The sequence below is a fragment of the Strongylocentrotus purpuratus genome, unplaced genomic scaffold (assembly GCF_000002235.5).
Source record: "Strongylocentrotus purpuratus isolate Spur 01 unplaced genomic scaffold, Spur_5.0 spur5_scaffold_12, whole genome shotgun sequence".
Classification (NCBI taxonomy): domain Eukaryota; kingdom Metazoa; phylum Echinodermata; class Echinoidea; order Camarodonta; family Strongylocentrotidae; genus Strongylocentrotus; species Strongylocentrotus purpuratus.
Window position 1 is genome coordinate 5,048,882 of NW_022145597.1, and position 26,527 is coordinate 5,075,408.

The following is a 26,527-nucleotide window of genomic DNA, read 5'->3' on the forward strand; positions in this document are numbered from 1 at the left end:
CAAGGGTATAGCGTATAGAGTATAGCGCACGTATACATGTATAGCATATAGTGTACCGTACGTTCTAAATCGCGCATGTGCGTGATAGCCAGCCTGCATGCTTGGGTTTTTTAACGTACTACGGTGTCTGGTAAAAAGCACCAAAAAAAAAAACGCCTCGAGGCCTCAGCTCCTTCCTCGCAGGGTTCGTGTACGTATATCGCAGGCACGTAGCATGCATGCAGGCCAGCTATCATGTCGCATCACGCGCATGCACGATCTCGACACGTACATGTACACCATACGCTATACGTACGCTATACCCTCGCCTCGCCCCGCGCTAGCACGTCGAGTCATGAAAATGTCACGCATAGCTAATGTTTGAACTTGGCATCTCTGCAAATGCCGCAACACAATTTTTCTTAATAATCTGCAAAAGTTTCTTGATGCGCAAATGGTTGTCACAGATGTTTCTGATTTTGAAAATCAATTTCATTTCCCAAGTGCGAACAGGCACATAAAGATGCAAAATTTGAATCACATCACAATAATCCAAATATTGTTGGTGTTGTTTTTGTTACCTTGTTAATTTGTTATCATTATCATCATTTCATATCAACTATACAGTACATGTACATTTGCATGTGTGTGAGAATGGGTCTATCATACATTTACATGCATGTTTCATGGCTATAATCTCTATAAAAAAACAATCATAATTCATAATCATTCTACACAAATAATTCAGAATTATTTAAAGGAAATATACCCAACCTACCAAATTTGTAGGTTCTGTGGACCTTCTGTAGCGTTTCCAACGGCAACCATAGAGCCCTGTTACACAGGACAGACAGACCTGTTGGCGATACTTCTGTTCCTTCTCTAACCTCACGTGGGACACCATTTTGTGTGGGTGAAAGGAAGCTGCCTTGCTAACAGGATCAGTCCAGCAATTAACACTTCATTCAGTGGCGTTTCCTCAAGTAATACAAGACAACTGCGCTGTCAACACTACTTCAGAGCCGTTACAACTGTGGTAGAGAGAAGAAACACTCATCAGACATTCAATCAATCTCCTTGAATCAGGATTCAGGAAGCTTTTCTTGGCAAATGCACTGTCAACAGTGGAATATCATAATTCTTAACCACTCTGTTAAAACAAGAGCAATCGCTAAACGGCTGTCAAATTCTCTCAAACAGGAAATTTTAAGAGTGAAAGACTTTTTTCGTGCAATATAAATTCAGTAGGAGGTTCATCTTTAAGCGTATTCCCTGGCAGCAACACTTAATTAACTTTAGTAAACAATGCACATGAACATGTACATGTAGATCTCCCAAAGTAATGACTTATTGGGTATACTTTAAATGTAGTACAAAAACAGGATCCAGATGTGGATGTTTCCAAACACTGCATTGAGACGGTCAGATGGCTTTCACAAATTCTTTCGGTATACAAGGTTCATACATGTATATGTTCCTCACACATTTCCTTCTGAACAATCATTGGTCATCATCGGTCAAACAAAGGTCAAGTTTTTCAAAATTGTGTAATCTTCTGAGGCAAGATTCTGGCTTCAAACACCTGTTCCACATGTCCTGTCAAGAGATATGATACTTTAGAATTAATACTTTCCTATTATACTTACAAATTAATATTTACAATTAAAATTGCATAATTCCTCTCAAATTAAATAAATTTTTGAAATGATATAATACTTACATGTACAGAATGAGACAGGGCATGTACATTGTACATGTAAATCTCAACCATAAATTGACTTTAAACTCCCAATATGCCCTGCCCTGCCAATTCCATTTTTCCAGTATGATTAATGAAATGTTAATTTATACACGTATGTAATCTTGGAATTTTGGCAAAGAATAGCTTACCAGTATAACTACAGATTGTCAGAGATTGCTGCTGTATACATGTATAATGTATACACGTAGGTTGAATAATCTTCCATCTCTCAATTTAAGTCTAGTATGGACTAGGGACTGTATACACAAATACACAAACATTCTCTGCAGACAAATGTAAAATTTCAGTGGTAGGGCAGGACAAAGTTTAGTTTGCTAATTTCTATAAAACGTTTTTTACAAATTTGCAAACATGGCTCAAAATAGGTAAGCACATAAAATTCTGGTTATACAAGTAGGATACTACCCCCCCCCCCCCCCCCCCCCGGATAAATACCAATAGGACAATTACTGTCCCCGCCCTGCCCCCCGCCCACCACAGATGACAATTACCCCTAGGACAATTAAATTCAAATTTGATTCATTAGCAAAATACGATGTGACACATTGGGAGAAGACCTGTGTGAAGTCTACTAGCCCATATCACAGGTTCACAAATACGCGGGGGTGAAAGGCGACTTGGCCCCCGCGAGTCTCAAGATAGCCCCCTAAGAACCTGAAGTCGCCCCCGTATGTCGCTACCGATTCTGATCGTCCGCACATCCATAACTGCTTGGCCTCAGCTTAATGCCCGAGCCCAGACGAAACGAGCTTGCAGTTCAAATACGCATCGCACTGCTAGCATGTAGCTCGCACGTACATTCCGAATACTGGCAATTATCTGCATGGCCGTGCGCATGCGGATATGACACCACACCATGTACATGTACACTAGCTGCTATAACACGCCCTTGTGTCTGCTACATATAGCCTATCCAAAGAACTGTATACCTGTAGTACCATGGAGTTACTAGCCTAGGAGTGGAGACTCTGCCCCTATAGGGCTTTTCTTATCACTCAGAGCGGGATTATGCCGGATTAGGGGTCCAACGAAGGAAAAAAAAGACCTCTTACGCAACGAGATTACCCTGGTCTCTATCACCGGACTTTCAAGTCCCATGCGCGATGCCGCTCTGAACTGGCCCTCTCTAGGAGGGAACATCAAAAGTCCTGTCATAATACATCGGTGGTTCATATAGCTAGCTCTGTACACATGTCGATAGCTTCATCACATGGGACATATACTCTGATGTCGTGATAGTCTAGGAATTCAGCTCTCGATGGGTGCAAAGATCTCGAAAAATCGGCCAACGACAAATACTTTTGACCTGATTATTGTTGAAAATTTTCCTTATTTTATTCCATTTATATTCATTCTTCAATGTAATATTAGTTATAGACCCAGACTTCCCTATGTGAAGATCATTTTTTAGGCAGACAGATGAAATTTTCTCCTTTATTTTGACTCCACCGATCGTTCCCGTTCGTGTTATTGTGATGACATATTGAAAACCTGTTAACATATCTGCTGGGTCACTCATTTTCTATTGTGTGGTTTCAGTTTCCCTGTGGAATTTTGGCGGTATTATTGTGCGTGTTGGTTGGACGAGTGAGTTGAGGAACTAGAGCTGGGAGGGCATGAATGAGATGACATGCATATAATTATAAGCGCTAAGCTTGGGGGATAGTTAGGATTATAAATAGAATATTAAACAACTGTGTTATACAAATCCATTGTGATGTCTATAGTGATTGTTTATTGACTTTTGTGGTGATTAATGATGTTGATTGTGTTGTAAAATATGCAATTATTTGTGTATAAATAATGATAATTGATATTAGGTCTACTGGTAATGTCAGGGAGCACCTCCCTGCAAATTATTGATAATGCCTAGATGTTTACATTTATGTTTACAATTGAATGGCATTATATGGTGATTGTTATTATTTTTCTGAAGTATTGGTATTACTGTTTTTTAATAATTACTATTATTATCAGTATTGGTACATTAATTATCATGATATCAATTAGTCATGTTATTGTTATATAGATCTAATAATTATCATTGTTATTATTATGATTATTATTATTATAAAGTCATTATAATTATAAGTGTTCCTTACATTTCACTTTCAGTCACATCATTATTTCAACATAACTAGTAATTTAGTATTTTGTTATATTTTTGGTGGCACTGGCAATATCCATTTATCTTCCAAATAATAATCGTCACGCGAGAAAGCTGCCATGTTCAGGATGTAAACATATCCTACAATGCACCACACATGCAAGCGGTTCCGGATGAACCGACCTTCCGCATGCGCTATGTGATCTTATTTACGACCGGTGCGACCAGGCGGCATTAGTCCAATTTAGTGGAATGGTCGCTTGGGGAGCGGGGCTTCAAAGATGGATCAGAGGACCCTAATCCAGTCCCCACTCCAAGGCTAGTAACTCTATGGTAAATACCCATTCATGCACGAGGCAAATACCGTAATCCTCTGTGTCTAAGGCGCACTTTTTTTCTTTATTTTTTTTTATTTATGGCGCTATGCCTGGCAATGTCTCCCAGCTCAGTAATCAGTGTGTTGAATCACCACTCGGAAACTACAACAACACTCACATTTGTCTGTCATCTTGGTTTGAAAGTAATCTTTCTAATAGATCTCAATACCGGTATGTAGTTTATAATAATAATTCCTCAAAAAAAATTTCTATATCAAATGGTGTAACACAAGGTTCTATCGTAGGTACTCTATTGTTTTTAATTTACATTAATGATCTTACACATTCTTCTAAAAACGACATTGTTACTATTATTTGTGACAAGTTCACAAGCACAAATCAGCGCCTTCAACTGCACCTGTCCTTGATGTTAAATGAAGGTCCTTCCCCGCGTGGGTTTTCGGCAACAAAACAACAACAAACAACAACACAATTTTTTTTTTTTTTTTTTTGGCCCTCAAAATAGGGGTGCGCCTTATACACAGGAGCGCCTTATACAGCTGAACTGCCAGCAACCAAATTGGTACGTAATATGTTTAATTAGTATTTTTTCTGATCCAAATTTTTATCTTGGACAATGCAATCCCATGGACAATGCAATCCCATTTTTAAGAATGTGATTCCGTTTAAAATTGTGTTATTTATAACTTAAAACCAGTAAATGTGAGTGACTATTTGTGCTGTAATATAGGAATGTGCCCTACAGAAAAGTTGCCTTGCCCTAAAAATATTGAAATTTAAGGCCTGATACTATACCATTGTCATTTGATTGCATCGATTTCTGTCTACAAAATGAAACTAGAAATATCGCAATCTGTATTGCCGCGCAATGCGAATGTATCCCCCGGCAGTGGCAGCGATTTTGTGTTATCCTTATGTGGAAGGAGGGACAAAGATTCCCTCTCCTCTTTGTGAAACAAAAGGATGACGTAGAGATTGCCGCAAGTGGCTCAGACTATTGTCAAGACTAGGAGCAGCATCACCAAAACAATAGGTGTGTAGATCAGATTATGATGCATATTTATAGAAAATTTGAAAGAAATGTGATTTGCATAGCGACACAAGATATTCCTTTAAATATGACCTTTGACCCTATAAGAGATGGAATACTGGGGGGTTGCAGCACCAAATTTGTGGAGGTCTAGAGTAAACTATAATGAACCTTAATACAAGCAGCATCACTAAAATCTATAGGCTTGTAGATTATACCAAGATACACCTTTGTTCAAAATTTGAACAAAATCCCTTTAGAAATGTGGCCTATAGAGCGCACACAAACAAAAATATGGCCTTGTACCCTATAGTAGGCGGAACACTGGGGGCAGCATCACCAAAAGTTATAGGTATGTAGATTATACCAGGATACACCTCCATACAAAATTTGAAAGAAATCCGTCAAGAAATGTGGCAGTTAGAGCGCACACTAGAGTGCACACAAGACATCTATCAAAATATGACCTTTGACCCTATAAAAGACGGAACACTGGGGGCAGCATCACCAAAAGTTATAGGTATGTAGATTATACCAGGATACACCTCCATACAAAATTTGAAAGAAATCCGTCAAGAAATGTGGCAGTTAGAGCGCACACTAGAGTGCACACAAGACATCTATCAAAATATGACCTTTGACCCTATAAAAGACGGAACATTGGAGGCAGCATCACTAAAATCTATAGGCTTGTAGATTATACCAAGATACACCTTCGTTCAAAATTTGAACAAAATCCCTTTAAAAATGTGGCCTATAGAGCGCACACAAACCATCCACAGAAATATGGCCTTGTACCCTATAGAAGACGGAACACTGGGGGCAGCATCACCAAAAGTTATAGGTATGTAGATTATACCAGGATACACCTCCATACAAAATTTGAAAGAAATCCATCAAGAAATGTGGCAGTGAGAGTGCACACAAGAATATGACGCGGCGGCGGACGCGGCGGCGGCGGCGGCGGCGGCGGCGGCGTAACGCTGCTGAATCCAAAGTACATGTACCCCACCGGCATACTGCCGGGGGATACAACTAAATGAGTACATAAAAAAAAATCTGGCCAAGATTACGCATGTTTCGTTATCACAAATACATCAGTATGTGGGACAAGAGTAAAAACTATTCACTTACAATTAATGTTTTTAACACAATTTTAAACAGAATTAAATATTTTGAATGGGATTGCATTGTCCATACCGTAATACAAATTTTGGACAGAAAAAAAGACTAAATAACATATTACCATCATAACGTACCAATTTGGTGGCTAGCAGTATGGCTAAGGAAAAACACAACTAATTATTACAGCTTACAAGCTAGCTCTTTTCAAAAGTAGCCCCCACCTTTCTTAAAGAAGCTCCTTGGTTTTTTTAAAAGTAGCCTCCATAAAAACGAAAGTAATGCCTAGCCTGCCATATCATATAATAATATTCCGCTTATAAAGCGCTTAATACAATGTCTGCGCTTTATTACCCCGGTCATTGGATTCAGTGCTTGCCCGCCCACACGGTGTGCACAATCTACACTCCCAGACGTTACTTGACGCTCAAAAACTCTTTTTAATATCTATCCATATTATAATTTGAGTAAGGATATCCATTGAAATCTAAAACTTTAAGGGTGCTGCACGCCTCCAGCTGAAAAAATGCCACGTGTCATTCGTCATGACTGCAGATTGTTCTAAAGGCTGGGATTTTAAAATAAGTTGTTCGAAATCTTGAAATGAAATATAACAAGTCAACGCAAAACGTAGCATCCCCTCGCAGGGTACAAATGGCCTATATACATCAGAACAAGTTACCTCCATTGGACTATACTATTATATTACTACATGTAGGCAAGGAAGTTAACCACATTTTCACGTATATAATTAGGTGTTTTTGCATATTTAATGAGCTATGACCTTTCATCTTTGACCTACATTCTCGGAAATTGAACTAAGGCTGTGTTTTGATACCATGTACCTTCATATCGATCTTCATTAAAATTGGTCAAACATTACTCAAGATATCGAATGGAAACCAGATTCGCATATTTAATGAGCTATGACCTTTGACCTACATTCTCCGAAATCGAACTTAGGCTGTGTTTTCATACCATGAAGCTTCATATCAAATTTCATTAAAATCCGTCAATACTAAAGTTATAGATCAGAAACCAGATTTGCATATTTAATGAGCTATGACCTTTGACCTACATACTCGGAAATTGAACTTAGGCTGTGTTTTGATACCACGTACCTTCATATCAAATTTCATAAAAATTCGTCAAACATTACTAAAGTTATCAATCGGAAACCAGATGTGTATTTTTTCGCATATATAATGAACTATGACCTTTGACCTTTGACCTATTTAACTATCTATCTCTTCAGTCTGCTCAATATATGTACTTGTTTCTTGCTCTCTGACAGCATTTCTTTGACTTGTTTGTCCCATTTTAGGTCACCTTGAACCCAAACAAAGAGGATTTTTGTTTCATTGACCACCTCCAAATCATTCGGGTCTAGAGATATGTCAGGGGGTGCTGGTTTGGTTCTCTTGATCCATGGGATGATTTTCGGACGTACTCCCATATTTGTCTGATTCCTTGTAGAATTGATGCGCATCATTTCAATCAAACAGTGGTGGTTGATGAGCCCTTGAGGCTTCCATACTGATGTCATTCAATATATGGCCCATGTCATGTTGGATCCATTTAGCCACGAAACCCTCACAAACTTTCGCACATTGGGATGTTAGCGACACAGGCCTGAGTTTTGTGATGACAGGAGGTTTCTCTTTTGGCACGGGAACAACATCTGCGTCTTTCCAGATCTGAGGGACCTTGCCTTCCCTGAGAGAGGAGTTGAAAATGTCTGTCATGGGTATGCTGATGTCTCAAGCAAATTCCTTGAGAACTCTGATTGGCAAGTCATCAGGGCCGATGGCCTTCTTAATGTTGATCCTGTTCAACTCCTGTGGAGGCTCTAGAGAAGGAAGATATGTTGGAAGGTCGGAAGTAGTTATAGGCGGTCGACCCTGTGATGTAGAAGAAAACTCCTGGTTAATGGCATTAGCTATTTCCTCATCACTGGCTTCAGGGAGTGTTGGCACAGATATAGGAGAGCGTTCTTTGATCTTATTGGCGAGAAGCTGAATGCCACTATACCACTTCGAGGGATCTTAGCCCTGCTAAGGAGTTGTCATAGAAGTTCCCCTGAGCCTGTCTGATTTGGTTGCTGGCCAATTTCTTGTAGCGCTTCCATTCGGTTAAGGAACCTTGGGCAAACGCTTCCTGACACATATTGATGGTGTCTTTGACTTGTACGGTCATCCAGCAATGACCCCGCGGCGCACCGGGGGCCTCAGGGTCATATAGCTGGATGTAACATCCCCTTGAGCCCATAGAAACAGCGATGCCTCTCATAGCAGTCTATACATCTATAAAAATCCCATGCATGGTCCCACATTCCTTCAATTCCTTGCACGTTATCTACATGTACCTCATTACTTCACATTTTCAGAGCTACATGTACCAGGTGTCACAGTCACGCATCGAGGGCCAAAAACGCTGTCACTCATCGCACCCAATTTTGTCACGCATAGCTGATCTTTGAACCTGGCATCTCTGCATTTCCCTTCTCTAAAATTTATGCTACACCGTTCTGCTGCTAAAAGTTGTAAGTTTCAGCAAGATATGCATGTACAGCATTCCTCAAAAATGCATGAAGAATGCAAGCATTTCTCTGGGGCATTGTTTTTCTACCTGTTGTTCGATAGCCATGGTCACCTTTTTAAGAAAAAAGACAAAAAAGTTTGGCGTCACCCCAACACATTTTGCAACACTCTGTACCGTACACATGAATGGAGCCTATAGTATGGGCTTCTACATTTGTGAGGGACCGAAGCACCAACCCCCTCCCCCCCCCCCCCCAAAAAAAAAGACATCTAAAAATGTTTAATAACTTATTTTGTAATCAACATACTACAAAAGATATAAATTATTATAAGACGGGTTCTAGAATCTAAGCAATCCGATTGGTCAATTGACATCATGTGGGCGTGTATTAGTTTTTCCCATCATGTAAAAAGCTCCCATCAAAAATTGATAACACATGCTCGATACCTGCCAATATCGCTTTCGTGTTAATCAGCCAAATTTAATTTGTGCATAACTTTCAATATCCATATCTAGATTTAGAATATTCTAGGCCTAGATCTAGTTAGATCTAACTTAGATCTAGATCTAATAGTAATATCTATCTATTCTCTAGATCTAGACTATATTGTAAGAATGTATTGCCGACCCATCTTATAAAACAAATAATGCACTGTTTCGCTCGTGTGTTAGCACAGTTCCAGTGCACTCAGTTTATTCACTGGATATTGATAACGCACGCGCCTGCAACCTATGTGCACTGACTAAACTCCGTGCACTGTCCCTGTGCTAACACACTCGCAACAGTGCATTATTTGTATACTGTATGCTGGACGCCAGATTGTAACATAATATAGATTATAAATTATATATTGGGTCATGACCTCGATACACGGATATGAGGAATTATATTTATAGATTTATCCTGTTTCTAAATGCTACGTGCATGGTAAAGACTGTAATTTCGCAATCAGGCTGTTAAAAACAACCATGAAAACAATATTCTGGGCATTTTGGAAAATATGTCCTCAAAACGATGTCAAATCAAGGTATTTGAACACAGACTAACTTCAGTTTGTTTTTTTTAAATAGGGGCTTTTTATGATCTTCAATTGAATGGAGGCGCGATAGCTCAGTTGGTAGAGCAGTGGTCTCGTAATCCAGTGACCCGGGTTCGAAACCAAGGCGATGCGCTAGTGCCCTTTGGTAAGGGATAAATCCTCATTACCAGGTCCCTCAGAGAGGACCTAAAGCCGTTGGCCATCTGGTTGCTTACTTACAAGCATTTATGCTTTCGTTAGCAGTCAGGTACAATAACCACGACCACCATTTCCCTCATTTCAATTTGAAACCCATGTAAAACAAAGGGAATAATTCACATCCTTTTCCCAAGAAAAACAAATAAAGAGGTGAATATCAAATCCTGGTACAGCCAATCAGACATGTTCTTATACAAATTGAACACCCTAGGGCCTAGATACGAAAACAGGACTCATGTACATGAACATTATAATGCTGGTGTTACGTATTTGGACCATGTAAAATGACGTTCATTTAGACAGTACACAGTAGTGGCAGTGACTTGTTTGTGTATACCATAAAACACTGTTGCGAGTGTGTTAGGGCAGGGCCAGTGCACAAAGTTTAGTCAGTGCCCATAGTGATAATGGGTCATCAGCCTGTTGGCTAGGCTCCAACCTGATCATGAACATGACTCAGATCTATAAATAACTCAAAGTGTTATATTGACATGATGTCCCTGTCTCTGCCTGTCCCTCTTTTTCTCTATTTCCAAATCCCTTCCCTGTCAATTATTTAAAGGCTGTAATTTCATTCATTATTTCCCTCCTCTCATCTTGTTTCCTTTACCATTCTTTCATTGCTTTTCTCTGTCTCTCTCTCTCTCTCTCATTTGCATCCCCTCTCATCTTCTGTAACACTGTATACCTTCACCATCCTCTTTTCATTGCTTGCCTCCACCCTACCCTTCTCTCCGTCTCTTTCTACATGTCTCTTTCTCTCTCTTTCTCTCTCTCTCTCTCTCTCTCTCAATTATTTCATATTGCAACTTCCCCCTCTGTTCCTTTGGTTCAATGTACATGTAGTGAAAATGGTTCGTATGTATGTGACTTCACACTTTATCTCTCTCTCCCACTTCCTAACTCTATGATCAAAGTGACAAAAATAGAATATATTGATTTTCTTCACTTTTTCTGTGAAGGTCTATTGTGTTATCGAAATCAATTATCTTTCACTAGGGGTACCACTCAGTACTAGCACTCTGCAAAAGTTTGATTTATTGTACACTACAGTGTGAGTCAAAAAAAAGTTTACACCTAGAAAATTGCTAATTATTTAAACAAGGAAAACGCTCTCGGCAGTCTCGCCTGCATTACGCAATTCGATATGATGAAAAATTGAGGTTGGGACATTATTTATAGGCATGGTGGCCCATTAGCAGGCCCCAAAAATTGAAATCCTCTGTACAATCAGCATTTCGAAGTGATTGACTAAGAATCATCAGAAGAATTATTTACTATTAAATGTACCACGATTGATAACTTGAATGAAATATGAACAAATTAATTTAAAAAACTATTAATTCTCATATTAAGTTGTGAAAACATAATCCAAGTCTGCTGACATTTGACCTTGTGACCTGGAATTTGTGTCATATGATTTGTGATACTTGATAACCCTTGGGTACAAGTTTCATGGAATTTGAACAATCAATTTTGAAAATATGCTAAAAAATTCGAAATCTTGATGACATTGCTGCCACAACAAAGTCTAAGTTTATTGACCTAAAATGACCTTTGACCTTAACTTAGTGACCTGAAATACTACTCACATGATTGGGGGTACTTGATAACCCTATCGTCTAAGTTGCTAAAAAATTCAAAATCTTGATGTTGATGTCACAACAAAGTCTAAGTTTGTTGACCTAAAATGACCTTTGACCTTAACTTAGTGACCTGAAATACTACTCACATGATTGGGGTTACTTGAAAACCCTATAGTCCAAGTTTCATTGACTAAGAACTTAAACTTTCAAAATGATATCAAAAATTCAAAAACTTAACCTTAGGTTAAGTTTTTTGATGATGATGCCACAACATAGTCCAGTCGGTTGACCTGAAATGACCTTTGACCTTGACTTTGTGACCTGAAATTCTAGTCACATGATTGGGGATACTTGATAACCCTATAGTCTAAGTTTCATTGATTAAGAACCTAAACTTTCAAAATTAGATCAAAAATTCAAAAACTTAACATTAGGTTAAGTTTTTTATGTTGACGCCGCCGTCGCCGTCACCGCCGCCATCACCGGAAAAGCGGCGCCTATGTCTCGCTTTTTTGCTACCCAGGCGAGACAAAAATCATCTATGAACAGTAAATGATTATACATCTTATGAAAGAGTGTTTTATCCCAAATCATTTGGTATCATTTTTTTGTGGTCTGTGTTCACGCTCGGATGAACACGAGGCATTGTTTGCGAGAGTGCAAAATTTGATTTGCGCCAAAGTTGCGTGTGATGTTTGAATAAAACAATTTGGATTTTGGTATTAATTTGGCCTTTGTAGATCCAAATAACATCCCTAACAAAATTAATCATTACAGTAAATAAATTCACACAGGCGCGCACCCGCCCGCAACCCACCATCGGTATGCACTTGTATTGTGCAATGGTTTGCCGTGAAACTTGAGCAAAAGTATATAGACTACTAATATCATTGTTTTTCCGAAAATACTCCAAAAATAACAAGAAAATTGACACAAAACAGGTAATAAACATGACGACTTTTAACTCATGGCCTTTATTTGGACATTTAATGAATATTTACTTCATTTTGGGTATGTTTTAGTAGGGTATCTCCACGCCGGAGTTACGGGTCAAATTTTGGATACCTTTCTGAACAAGCGCCCAATCATACACCCTACTTAAGGAATCCCCAACTTTGGTAGGCAAATTCATGCAAAAAAATATCAGACAATTAGTCTGAACCGAGTCAGGAGCAAATTTGAAGAAATTATATTGTTAATTGTTGTACAACTAAAGATATAAGAAGAAAACTGACCAAGTATTCGTCCTAAAATCGTACATGTAAAAATGTCCTTAGACATAGAGTACCGAAGCTGTGATGTCATAAAAACCTATTTTTAATGGTTAGGAGCCAGAGCATATATCACTGAGTTCCTATAGGACATATATTTATTCAGATGTTCATATCTCAGCGAATACTTAATATATTCAATTGGTTTTCGACATTTGGACATTATTTTTGATGTTATTTCGGAATGTGAAGAAAAAAAAATTGAGAAATTCTAAAAATAGATTTTTGATGACGTCACACTTCACCACTCTATTCGACAGCTGAAAATGACGCGCACGGTTGCGTTACATGCATTCTCGAAACCAAAATCGTACCTAGCACACACACTGTTGCCATACCACGAATGGTCCGTTGTGGGGAGCTAGCGGGCTGGGAGTTTGCAAACGATACCAATGCACCTTCAGAGCTCCGCAGCGCCCAAGTTTACCGGGAGTCGAAACATTCGTCGTGGGAAGCTGGCGGGCTAGCTTTTTGCCAAAACAACGCTAGATCGGCTGCTGGCAAAATGAAAATGAACATCGTTGGTTTCTTAACTTTTCAGTGAGATAATTCTGAATTCTAATTGAGACTATATAATAAATTAAATCGACAAAGAAACCTCGGTAGATCTCTTATAACTATACAAAAGCTTGTTTATTTCTTCATTTGACATTTTGTTTTCGAGCCATTTTTTCGTGCGCGAGTCAATGTAAATTATGTATTACCAAACTTTCAACACGCAAGGAACGGGGAACACTCGCAGACCTTGTATCAAATTTGTTGCAAAAATAGATTAAGGGTGATTTTGAAGCAGTGAACAAAATTGGCGCTGCGATGCGCAGAAATATAATTGAAAGAAACTTAAAAAATCACACCCGAATTTTCAGAAAATCGTATTTGTATTTCCAAACCTAGTCTAGTTGTGAGTTGTTTACAACTCAGATTTTATGAAGATTTGTCGGAAAAAAATGTCAATTTTTTTCTGTTTGGTGGTCATTTCTGGGCTAATATTTAAAAAGTTGCATCATTAATGGACCCGATGTTTCTCTTCTCGTAGTACTCGCATGTTATTTCTACTTATGTTAAACATAGTCTAGATCTAGGATGGTTATAGACCGAATTTTCCGTCTCTTTCGTTCGTTAAGCCTCTTATTTGGGTAGGGTCGGCTCAAAGATGAACACGTCCCACTGGAAACTGGAGAGAGCCGACCCCACCCAAATAAGAAGCTTAACGAACGAAAGAGACGGAACATTCGGTCTAGGATGGTTAGGGGTAAGACCGGATAACAATAACATTATAAAAAAGATTTATCCTTCCACCCTGCCATATCCAAGTTTTGGGCTGATTATTGCCGACCAACCGCAGCAAGGCAATTCAGATTTCTGTACACGCGCAAAGCGCCCTCTAGTGCCCCATGAATGTGCCTAACTTTGGAGCTGGATATCTCCTATTTTTTTTACACTTCTTGAGTCGGCAGATGGTTATTTACTTTCTTTTATAACTAGTTATAACGATGAGAAATGAGTAGGCTAGGCCTAATTAAAATGTCAGATTTTGGTATCAGCCTCCCTAGCACAACAGCATTACATTGCAATGGCCAATGTCCTGCCACACAATACCGTGTGTCAGTAGTACTAGTAGACTGTATCCCTTATGTATAGTTGTTTGCATTGCGATTGTACAGAGCACGAAAAAGGTATAGGGTAGCGCGCCCAGTATTAGGTCCATTCCCAGTATTCGGTCAGACAGCCGTTTCAACAGCTGTAACAATTTAAAAAATAATTTATGAGCCACGAAACTTACACAAATCAGGCAGCTGAACAACTTTTCTTTACTCTCAAAATTTAATCAGATTTAGGGCCCTGGAAAGATCTCCAACTTAGCTCGAAATTGGTCAGTGTCGCACAACTTTCTGCACTTCCGCGTTTTCTTAGCACATGCATAGCCATATGTAGAAGTCTATTGCGAAACAACTACGTGTGCTGTCGCAATAAATTTAGTATGTGTGTGAAGAGAATCACTTCCGTGTTCACTCCATCGCAGCGAATTTGCAAATGACGCACTTGCCGATGTGCAAGAGGTATTTATACGATACCCTTGCCATGCGGTATCGCTCGGCCAGTATTCGGTCAACGCATTGACATTCAGTGCTTTATCGTGCAATTGTGTGAAAATAGTGCACAAATACGCCTTGCTCCTTGGCAACGGAGATACCACGCACAAATCGCGTGACCGAATTCTATTCGGCGCGACCGAATTCTGGGCAGAAAAATGCTCCGTCTTCTTTCGGAAGTATTTTGCTTATATCATTATTCTATATTTTAAGCGACTATAAAATCCTGTTAGAGGAATAAATTTCTTTTCTTTTGATGGGTAAATTGCCAAATAAAAGAGATAAGAATTCAAAATATTAGCGATTTTCCCTTAAGTGACCGAATACTGGGCACTCTACCCTAGATCTAGATAAATACCATCTACCTGAGATAGATCTAAATCTTTCTGTAAAGTAATTTTTTGCTGCTGCCCCACTTGCGCGACTTGTGCATTGAATAAGCATAGCAAAGTAGGTTACGCAAAATGTCAAAGTCAATGTCAATGTCAAATGAGCGCGCATCGACTGTATTACATGAACGCATGTTGTGCTTTGTAAAATCTAGCTAAAGCTAAACTGTTTGCAAAATCAGTTGTTTTAATTATGTAAAATTCACTTTAAATAGACCTTATTGCCGATGTGGGATATAAAACAAATATTAACCTCCTTTACTCGGGCAATGGATACAAACTATCATCGTCTTGGTGATCTCGGCGCTACCATCTTCCCTCGCCTTGCGGCTCGGGAAGATAGTAGCCCCAAGATCACCTCAGCGATGATAGTTTGCATTATATACCTCACTTAAGAAATCCAGCCATCTGATTGGTCGAAATTGCATTCATAAACTTTCACTATTCCTGTAAAATTCCAAACCCATGTAATAGTTCAAAAAAAGTTCTAAAATCCCAGTTACCATGGTTACCGGGAACATAGTTCAGTCTTGGTGAAATACCCATACACTGTAGGTTTACATGTTAAAAAATGGTTTGAGCGATCGCGGATACCGTACGTGTGCGAAGAATTGGTCGGCATTTTTAGTAGACCCTACGGCAATCTCGATTCAAACAAGGCAAAAATGGCTGAATTAGAAACTCTCCCAAGATTTCAACTTCTGGATGAGGATCAAATGCGAGACATGCTGACAGCAAGAACACTAAAAAGGGTAGACCGAATTTTCCGTCTCTTTCGTTCGTTAGCCCTCTTATTGGGGTAGGGTCGGCTCTCTTTAGAGACGGAGAGCCGACTATACGCATTCCCATTTATGGCCATATTTTTATGCCCCGAAAATCCCCCCAAATGTCATTTTACCTTGTGCATGTTGTATTGTAAATTAGGCCTAGGCTATAATAAATCAGTTCCACTTAACAACTTGACTGCATATGGTCCCTTTTTAGGAAATTATAATGGGTCAAAATCGAAATCCATGTTGAAAATCTTTTCAACATGGATTTCGATTTTGACCCATATTTCCTAAAAAGTGACAATTAAACTGATTATTTATGCAGGGGCATAAAAATATGGCCATAAGTGGCCATATGGTGTTAGCAAGGAAATGCTTATAGTCGGCTTCCATCTCTAAAGAGAGAGCCGACCCTACCCCAATAAGAGGCTTACGAACGAAAGAGACAGAAAATTCGGTCCACAAAAAGGGTACGCGAAATCTTCCATAATTTTTTTTCAGTAGGCCTAGATCTAGATTCTAGTACGCGACGGCCAGATGCTGGTGATTGTACGTCACGGACAGATGCAGATCCTTCCCGTAGAGATTACACACATCCCTATGCATTTCCATTGGCCATTGCGCACTCATGCTCGATGTTTTAATTACCAGAGATTCAAACTAATATTGCTTGTGATCCTGAAGGTGATACTCAATAAATGAGGTGTCATATGAAAGCGCAGGTTTTTCTCCATATTCCCCACAAGGCCGGCGCCGGCCCACCCCCAAAATTGTAAAAATATCTTGCTTAGACTAAGTTAGAATCTAGAGTCTACAGTCTAGAAAGTCTAGTCTACTCTCAAAGAAACACTCATAAAAAACAACCGTGCAGATAATTAAGAAAGGCCAAGGTGGTGTCATATTTTTTTCGGCATATAAAAGTAAAAATGACTGCTTTATTATTCGAGAAATAGACCTAAGTTAGACCTAACTTTAGTTGTTTTTATACGCTCTCAGGAAGGTTACGATTTGGCTATTGCCCTCGCATAGGTCTACATGCCAACATTTGAAAATCAGAAATCTGTACAAATTATGCTATTTTCAAATAAAAGAGGAACAATCCTAACTCTCCTATTCAATACTACAGACAAATTTGTACAGGAAGAGGAACACCTGCATTAAAATGATAATTATCTTCTCCCAAAAAGAGGAATGTTCCTCTTTAATCTGAACAGTTGGCATGTACCGGTATGCCCTCGGCGTAGGCCTAAGTTACACTAACTTAGATAGGACTTCGTCACGACTAATCTAGCACATCTTTTCTCGATCAAGCCACAAAACGGCTTTTTATCATATTTCAACAATTCCTCATCCAGTTTTAAAAGAATTCATGTTATATCCATATTCAAACCGTTATACTTATAGATCTAGCCTAGACCTAGTTAAGAAACAATAATCGGGAAAAAAACTCACCGAATTAATGTGATGTGTGACCCGCTCGCGTCATTTTTAAATATAAACTAGCCTAGTCATATGCCCTAATTTTGGCGACCGCGAAAGGGTAGCATATATGGCGCGCCGTTTGACCAATAATTCAGATAAACACTGTTTATCGAGAAAACTATTGATAAACCAGGGATAGGCTCTATGTGAGTTACTCACATATCGTTGTTGTTGTTGGTAAATGTTTAATGGCGTTCATTCAGTAATGAATATATACGCCATAAATATCTTCAATTTTATAAGAAAATCAGTTATAGTCTTCATAAGAAAACTGAGAATAAAGATTTGTAATGAAATAATTAATTAATAAGTAACGCAATTTATTCAGAGTCTCTGGATGGTTTGCAACTTCGTGTTTCTGCTTTTTTTAAGTTTAATCTGGTCAGCCCGGTTTCGATTGCATGAAAACTAGCTTTGCCCGATTTGAAACAGGCTTCTCGGCTACTCCAGGGATATGTGAGTCCCTGGCTACTCACATATCCCTCGATAAACATAGATTCTCTTGCTGTTTATCGGCGATAAACAGAGTTGAATAATTGGTCAAACGGCGCGACGATAAACGGCGCGACGTTATTTGTATTTCGTCCGAAGTGGGCGCTTTTCCAAGTTGCACTCAAAGATTCGTGTCCTCCAAAGGAGGACCATCAGGCGCGGATCCAGGATTTCTTAGGGGGGGGGCCCAAATTTGAAATTATGCGAGCCAAATATTGGTACGTTATGGTGACACCGGCAGTGGCAAAAACGTTTGGGAGGGGGGGGGGGTAGTCAAAAAAAAAATCCCCATCACGTACCCCACTATTAAATGCAGGCCACGCTGAATGTTTCTCGGCGGGGGTCAAGGGGTGGAGCCCCCAGAAGCAGAAGGGGTATAGGCATTTAATTACTGTCAGATGAGCATACTTTGATACCTTAATTGTGACATTGGCAGGACAAAAATTGGTGTGGGCTCCAGGGGGCAGAGCCCCAAAAAGCTCAGGGGATTTATACATTAAATTACCGTCAGATGAGCATATTTTGATACCATATTTGTGACACTGGCAGGACACAAATTGGTGTTGGGTCCAGGGGGCGGAGCCCCCAGAAGCTCAGGGGTTTTATACATTAAATTACCGTCAGATGACCATATTTTTATACCATATTTGTGACACTGGCAGGACACAAATTAGTGTGGGGTCCAGGGGGCGGAGCCCCCAGAAGCTCAGGGGTTTTATACATTAAATTACCGTCAGATGAGCATTATTTTGATACCTTATTTGTGATACTGGCAGGACACAAATTGGGGTTGGGTCCAGGGGGCGGAGCCCCCAGAAGCTCAGGGGTTTTATAATAATAATAATAATAATAATAATAGTGGGTTCTTGTATATAGCGCTCATGTCAGTCAGATTTGACCCTCCTGGCGCTCCCAATTATTACCCTGGCTTTAGCACGGCTGCCATACGGTGCTCTAGCATTTCAAGGAATAAATTCCTGCCAGTTACCCATTATACAATAAATTATCGTCAGATGAGCATATTTTATACCTTATTTGTGACACTGGCAGGACACAAATTGGTGTTGGGTCCAGGGGGCGGAGCCCCGAGAAGCTCAGGGGTTTTATACATTAAATTACCGTTAGATGACCATATTTTGATACCATATTTGTGACACTGGCAGGACACAAATTAGTGTGGGGTCCAGGGGGCGGAGCCCCCAGAAGCTCAGGGGTTTTATACATTTAATTACCGTCAGATGAGCATTATTTTGATACCTTATTTGTGATACTGGCAGGACACAAATTGGGGTTGGGTCCAGGGGGCGGAGCCCCCAGAAGCTGAGGGGCTTTAGCACGGCTGCCATACGGCGCTCTAGCATTTCAAGGAATAAATTATGGTCAGATGAGCATATTTTATACCTTATTTGTGACACTCACTGGCGTACCTATGGGGGGCAGGGAGGCAGAGTGCCCCCCCCCCCCCCCCTGACGGGCTCCAGGAGAAAAAAAGAAAAAAGGGAAAGAAAAGAAAGGAAAAGAAAAGAAAGAGAAAAAAGTAAAAAAAGGAAAGAAAAAAGGAAGAAGAAGAGAAAAGGAAGAAAAAGGGAAAAGAAAAGGAAAGGAATAAAAATGGGGATTTTTTTTTTTTTAAAGACCATGGCCGTACTCACCAGGGGGGGGGGGGGGCAGTTGACCCCAGATATTTTGAAAACGTTTTTTTCCTGAAAATGTAGTGTAGGCCTATACCAAATCCTTCAATTCTACTTTTGAAAATGCAAAAGTACCCTCATGACCAGTTCGGTCGCTCGAACTCCCTTCACTCCTTTTGCTTTTGAGATTATTCGAAAACTTTTAACGCATCTTTCCCCTCCCCCACCAGAAAAATATTCCGCAAACAAATGAAAATAGGAAAATATAAGTGATATAACAAATTTGAAACTCTTCGCTGGCGCGAACTGCTTGCTAGCCTATTTTGTATTAAATGTTTTCACTTGCTCGTCCCCCTGAAAAAAGAAAAGGATTAGTATTGCCTAGAATACAATTGTGCCTGCCCAGACGGGCCCCAACCTGCAACCATGGCAACAATAACACACAATATATGTACCAAATGTTACTAAAAGAGACCAATTCATTTTTCTCACTCGCTACATTCGCTCGCGAATAAAATGAATAGACATTGCTTTGGAAACAATTGTGCCCACCCTTGACCTGCAACAATATCATTAAAAATGGAAGAGTTGTTTCGCCCTCTCGCCAAAAAGGAATTGAATCGCGTTAAACGCGATTGCGTCCATCCTGACCTGCACCAATAAAAACAAGTTTATTTATTAATTTCTATTAAAAGAGAATTGATTTTTTTTGCTTGCTCGCTATGCTCGCTCGCCAAAATGGAATTGACAGCGCTAACGTGCCCGCCCCAACCTGCAATAACAAGTTAATAATTATGTACCAAACGTTATTCAAAGAAGTTTTGGTGTGCTCATGCTCGCCAAAACGGAATTAACATCACCTTAGACATGATTGTGTAAGCCCTGCCCTGCAACAAAAAAATCAGAAATTTATGAACCAATTATCATTACAAAAATTTTGCTCGCTCGCTACGCTCGCTCGCCAAAATAGTAATAACACCGCCTTTAATAATCACGTCCCTGACATGGAACAATGAACCCAAGTTTATATACCATATTTTCCCTATAAAAGAGAAGTGATTTTTTTTTGCTCGCTCGCTACGCTCTCTCGCCAAAATAGAAATAACACCGCTTTTAATAATCACGTCCCTGACATGGAACAATGAACCCAAGTTTTATGTACCATATTTTCCCTATAAAAGAAAAGTAATTTTTTTTTTTCGCTCGCTACGCTCGCTAGCTCGTGGAATTATGTGCCCACCACTAACCTGCTACAATATCATTAAAAAGAGAAATGTAGGGGGTTGCCTGCCCGCCAAAATGGGATTGACATTGCCTTAAACACGATTGTGCCCGCCCCCTACCTGCAACAATGAAACAAATTTTATATAGCAATTCATTGAGAGAAAGATGTATTTTCGCTCGCTAGCTAAAATGGGTATAAAATCACCCTAAACACAATATTGTTCCCGCGCCCTGCATGGGACAATTGAACCAAATTTAAGTGGCAATTATTAAAAAAGAAGTGATTTTTTTTCTTGCTCGCTACACTCGTTTGCAAAAAAATGAAATTAACGTCGCTAACAAGTGAATGTTCCCACCCCCAACTTGCAACAATACCAGTTTATATACCAAACGTTACTTAAAGATTTTTTTTTGCTCGCTCGCTCGCCAGAAGTGAAAATTAGCATCGCCTTTTTTGTTTGTTTCGGTCGCTTGCCCCCCCTGACGGAGTACCCCAGGTACGCCACTGGTGACACTGGCAGGTCACGAATTGGCGTGGGGTCCAGGGGTGGAACCCCGGAAACTTAGGGGTTTTAGGCATTTAATTACGGTCAGATTAACATATTTTGAAACCTTATTTTGTGACACTGGCAGGACACTTATTGGCGTCAGGTGCAGGGGGCCCGAGACCCCAGAAGCTCAGGGGTTTTAAGCATTAAATTACCGTCAGATTAGCATCCAGCCGTCCGCCTTATGGCCCTAGGTTGGTTCCAGGGGGCTTTAGGCAATAAATTACCGTCAGGTGAGCACCCAGGTTCCTGACTTTGGGTTCTAGGTGAAATCAAGGGGGCAGAGCCCCGGAAGATCAGGGGTTTTAAGGCATTTAATCAATTTTAATGCTGGCCTCGGAAATTAGAAAATTACGTCGTCAGATATGTCGTTTAGTGGCTTAGGAGGGGGGGGGGGGGAGGAGCACTTTTTTGTTGTTGCTTTCTTTAGCACACACACACACACACACACACACACACACACACACATACACACACACACACACACACACACACATCTTTCCCCTTTTTTGTCCTTCCCTTTTTTCCTTTTTTTCCCCTTCTTTTTTTTTTCCTTCTTTTTTTTTCTCTTTTTTTTCCTTCTTTTTTTTCCCCCTCTTTATTTTCCTTTTTTTTCCTTCTTTTTTTTTCCAGGGGGGGGGGCACTGAGGAGGACTAGAGGAGGACTAGAGGGGCAGCTAAATTGTTACCTTTGACATTCCATAGGTTTTGCATGGGATGCATTATTATTTGTGCCATTTGAACGATATTGGAGGGTCAATGTTTATTCATGATCAATGACTTACAAAATACGCCAATTACTGTTTGTTGATTGGCCATCAACAACATTTTTTACAATAATGATAACGATAATTATAATGATGATAGCTGAAAACAACAATAATAATGATAATGATAATACTAGTACTAACAACAATAACGACCCATAGACTTATGAATAATAACCCTTTTATCTAATTCTGAATAGCGATGTTAACTTGTCATTTCGGCACCAACTTATTTTTCATTTAACTTTGCCCCCCCCCCCCCTCTATGCACCCATTCGATAAAAGCGGGGGGGGGGGGGCTTTTCTAAAAAAGTTGCGTTGAGAGCGGAGTACCGTTTTAACACACCCTTTCGATAAAAGCGGGGGGGTGGGGGAGGCTTGTCTCGAAGAGTTGCGTCGACTAGTCTTTCGCATCAGTCGTTTAAAATGAGGATCTGGGACAGAAGGTAATAGTTGCCAATTTAAGTATATCGAAAATGTATTAAATAAAATGGAATGGTCTTGATTACAGAGTGGTCTCTTATTACTATATGTTGATGGGGGAGACAGAGAGAAGGATAAAAAAAAAGGAAAGGGAAAGGGAAGATAAAAGGAAAGAAAGAAGAATAAGAAGAAAAGAGGGAAACGGGGAGGGAGGGCGAAGGGCTCTTGCCTCCTCCTTACCCCCCCCCCTCCCCCCGCCAAAAAAATAAATAAGAGAGAGAGAGAAGGGAAATGGAAAGGGAAAGAAAATATAAAAGGAAAGAAAGAAGAGGAAGAAGGAAAGAGGGAAACGGGGGAAGGGCGAAAGGCTCTTACCCCCCCCCCCCCGCCAAAAAAATAAATAAGAGAGAGAGAAGGGAAAGGGAAAGAAAGAAGAGGAATAAGAAGGAAAGAAGGAAACGGGGGAATGGCGAAGGGCTCTTGCCTCCCCTCCCCCGCCAACAAATAAATAGGAGAGAGAGAGAGAGAGAGAGAGAGAAGGGAAAGGGACAGGGAAAGAAAACATAAAAGGAAAGAAAGAAGAAGAAGAAGAAGAAGAAGAAGAAGGAAAGAGGGAAACGGGGGAGGGGCAAAAGGCTCTTACCTCCCCCCCCCCCCGCCAAAAAAAATAAATAAGAGAGGGAGAGAGAAGGGAGAGGGAAAGAAAATGTAAAAGGAAAGAAAGAAGAGGAAGAAGAAGAAAAGAAGGAAACGGGGGCAAAGGGCTCTTGCCTCCTTTCTTTTCTTTCTATTCCTTTCTTTCCTATTCTCCCTCTTTTCGTTTTTCTCTTTCTTTCTTGTCTTTTCTTTCATTTCTTTTCTTTTTTTTTTCTTTCTTTTCTTTTTCCTTTTTTCTTTTCTTTCCCTTTCCCTCCCCCTTTTCTCTTTTTTCCCGACGGCAGCGCAATTTTACCGACAATATCCTGACAGGTGGGGGTGTCGCACCCCCACACCTCCCTTTGGAGACGCCCCTGCCTACGCCACTGTTGGCGACCACAAGGCTATCGATACAAATTAAGACATATTAATGAAGATCCTTTTTTAATGTTGCAGAGAGAGTATTTTCTCTATGAACTTGTTTAATGGAAGGACAATGAATAATATTAAAACATGAATACTATAGCGGTATAATGAGGAGAGAGATGATTTAATCATACTTTTTTTTCTCGATGTGATTGGAGTAGACTTGAGGCTGGGGGGGGGGGGAGGGAGGTCCCCCTAAGATCTCGGCCGTTTCACAGCCGATCGCCGAGAAAATGTGCATGCATGTCAAGTGAAGTGTATAAAATACTATAGTAATTTCAATTTTTTGAAAAATTCACTCATTTGCATATTTATGGTAATTTATGCAAACAAGGTCAGAGAATTCACATTTTTACCCATAAATCATATATAATTCATATTCAAGCGTTCTTTTTCACTACATATATTCGTTAGAATAATAATACGACAACAAAATTGGAAAAGCCAGTTTATCCCTATGTTATCTCTTGTTTTGATAATTTGTATTTATGTATTATATTGTTTTTGTTGTTTTATTTCATTTTGAACCACAATTCAACTATTTTGACCCAAAAACAAACACATCAACTTGAACAAGACCAAATAACCAATGTTTTCTCTTTTTTTAAAAGAATAAATTGTATTTCCATAAATCACAAAAATGAGCGATTTTAGGGCTGACATGCAAAAACAAAAGGTCACGTGACTCCGCAATTATACGTTCGATTTTCAACAAAAAAATGCTTCAAAAGATGCGTAAGACTCGAAAGAAAAAAGTCATGAAAGAAAAACTTTATATCTGCCGCGGTTGCGGAGTAGTCGCGAAATTACTAGAGAGCACTAATCTTTTTGGGGGGCCCTCGAAAAATCGTACCCCCCCCCCTCCCTTGAACGCCAGGGGGGGGGGCTATCTCCCCAAAACGGTAAAATTAACGTGTTTTATACACGTTTTTTCACAGGGCGGAGCCCTCAGAAGCTCAGGGGTATTAAACATCAAAATTAACGTCGGATGAGCATAATTTTATACCTTATTTGTGACAGTGGCAGGACATAATTTGGTGTTGGGTCCAGGGGGCGGAGCCCCCAGAAGCTCAGGAGTTTTGTACATTAAATTATTATTATTTTATACCTTATTTGTGACACAGGGGCCACGAATTGCCATGGGGTCCAGGGGATGGAGCCCCCGGAAGCTCAGGGGGTTTGGACAATATATAACGGTCAGATGAGCATATTTTTATATCTATTTGTGACACTGGCAGGACACAAATTGTTCTTCCTCTTCTTTCTTTCCTTTTATCTTCTCTTTCCCTTTCCTTCTCTCTCTCTCTCTCTTATTTATTTTTTGGCGGGGGGGGGGGAGGGAGGAGGCAAGAGCCCTTCGCCCCCGTTTCCCTCGTTTCTTCTTATTCTTCTTCCTCTTCTTTATTTCCTTTTATATTCTCTTTCCCTTTCCCTTTCCCTTCTCTCTCTCTCTCTTATTTATTTTTTTGGCGGGGGGGGGGGGGGCAAAGCCCTTTGCCCCCGTTTCCCTCTTTTCTTCTTCTTCCTCTTCTTTCTTTCCTTTTATCTTCTCTTTCCCTTTCCCTTTCCCTTCTCTCTCTCTCTGATTTATTTTTTGGCAAGGGGGGGGGGGGGGGGAAGGCAAGAGTCCTTCGCCCTTCCCCCGTTTCCCTCTTTTCTTCTGCTTCCTCTTCTTTCTTTCCTTTTATCTTCTCTTTCCCTTGCCCTTCTCTCTCTCTCTCTCTCTCTTATTTATTTTTTGCCGGGGGGGGGGGGGAGGAGGAGGCAACAGCCCTTCGCCCCCGTTTCCCTCTTTTCTACTTATTCTTCTTCCTCTTCTTTCTTTCCTTATATATGCTCTTTTCCTTTCCCTTCTCTCTCTCTCTCTCTCTCTCTCTCTCTCTCTCTCTCTTATTTATTTTTGGCGGGGGGGGGGGGGGAGGGGGAGGGCAAGAGCCCTTCGCCCCCGTTTCCCTCTTTTCTTCTTATTCTTTTTCCTCTTCTTTCTTTCCTTTTAGATTTTCTTTCCCTCTCCCTTCTCTCTCTTATTTATTTTTTTGGCGGGAGGGGGAGGCAAGAGCCCTTCGCCCTTCCCCAGTTTCACTCTTTCCTTCTTATTCCTCTTCTTTCTTTCCCTTTCCCTTCTCTCTCTCTCTCTTATTTATTTTTTTGGCGGGGGGGAGGGCAAGAGCCCTTCGCCCCCGTTTCCCTCTTTTCTTCTTATTCTTTTTCCTCTTCTTTCTTTCCTTTTAGATTGTCTTTCCCTCTCCCTTCTCTCTCTTATTTATTTTTTTGGCGGGAGGGGGGGGGGAGGTAAGATCCTTTCGCCCTTCCCCCGTTTCCCTCTTTCCTTCTTTTTCCTTTCCTTTTATATTTTCTTTCCCTTTCCCTTTCCCTTCTCTCTCTCTCTCTCTCTCCTATTTATTTGTTGGCGGGGGGGGGGGCAGGAGGCACGAGCCCTTCGCCCCCCCCCCCGTTTCCCTCTTTTCTTCTTATACTTCTTTCTATCTTCTTTCTTCCCTTTCCCTTTCCCTTTTTCCTTCTCTCTGTCTCCCTCATCAACATAGTAATAACGAAAGAGACCACTCTGTAATCAAGACCATTCCATTTTATTTAATACATTTTCGATATACTTAAATTGGCAACTATTACCTTCTGTCCCAGATCCTTATTTTAAACGACTGATGCGAAAG

General features: G+C 40.2%; 1 protein-coding gene across 3 annotated transcripts in view; it reads right to left on the reverse strand.

Moving 5' to 3' along the window:
- LOC592845 (glycerophosphodiester phosphodiesterase domain-containing protein 5) overlaps positions 1 to 17,771 on the reverse strand; it is a 64,422-nt gene extending 46,651 nt beyond the window's left edge. Inside the window, exons 1-3 of one of the 3 annotated variants that reach the window (XM_011666103.2) lie at positions 17,679 to 17,740; positions 1,462 to 1,575; positions 758 to 1,010 (exon numbers count right to left, since the gene is read on the reverse strand). In XM_011666103.2, the coding sequence (XP_011664405.1) occupies positions 758 to 883 (126 nt within the window). In that variant the 5' untranslated portion in view covers positions 884 to 1,010; positions 1,462 to 1,575; positions 17,679 to 17,740. Of the gene's footprint in view, positions 1 to 757; positions 1,011 to 1,444; positions 1,576 to 17,678 lie in introns of all 3 variants that reach the window. The other 2 variants (XM_011666104.2, XM_792350.5) reach the window with 2 other exon arrangements.
- Positions 17,772 to 26,527: the final 8,756 nt, after the last annotated feature.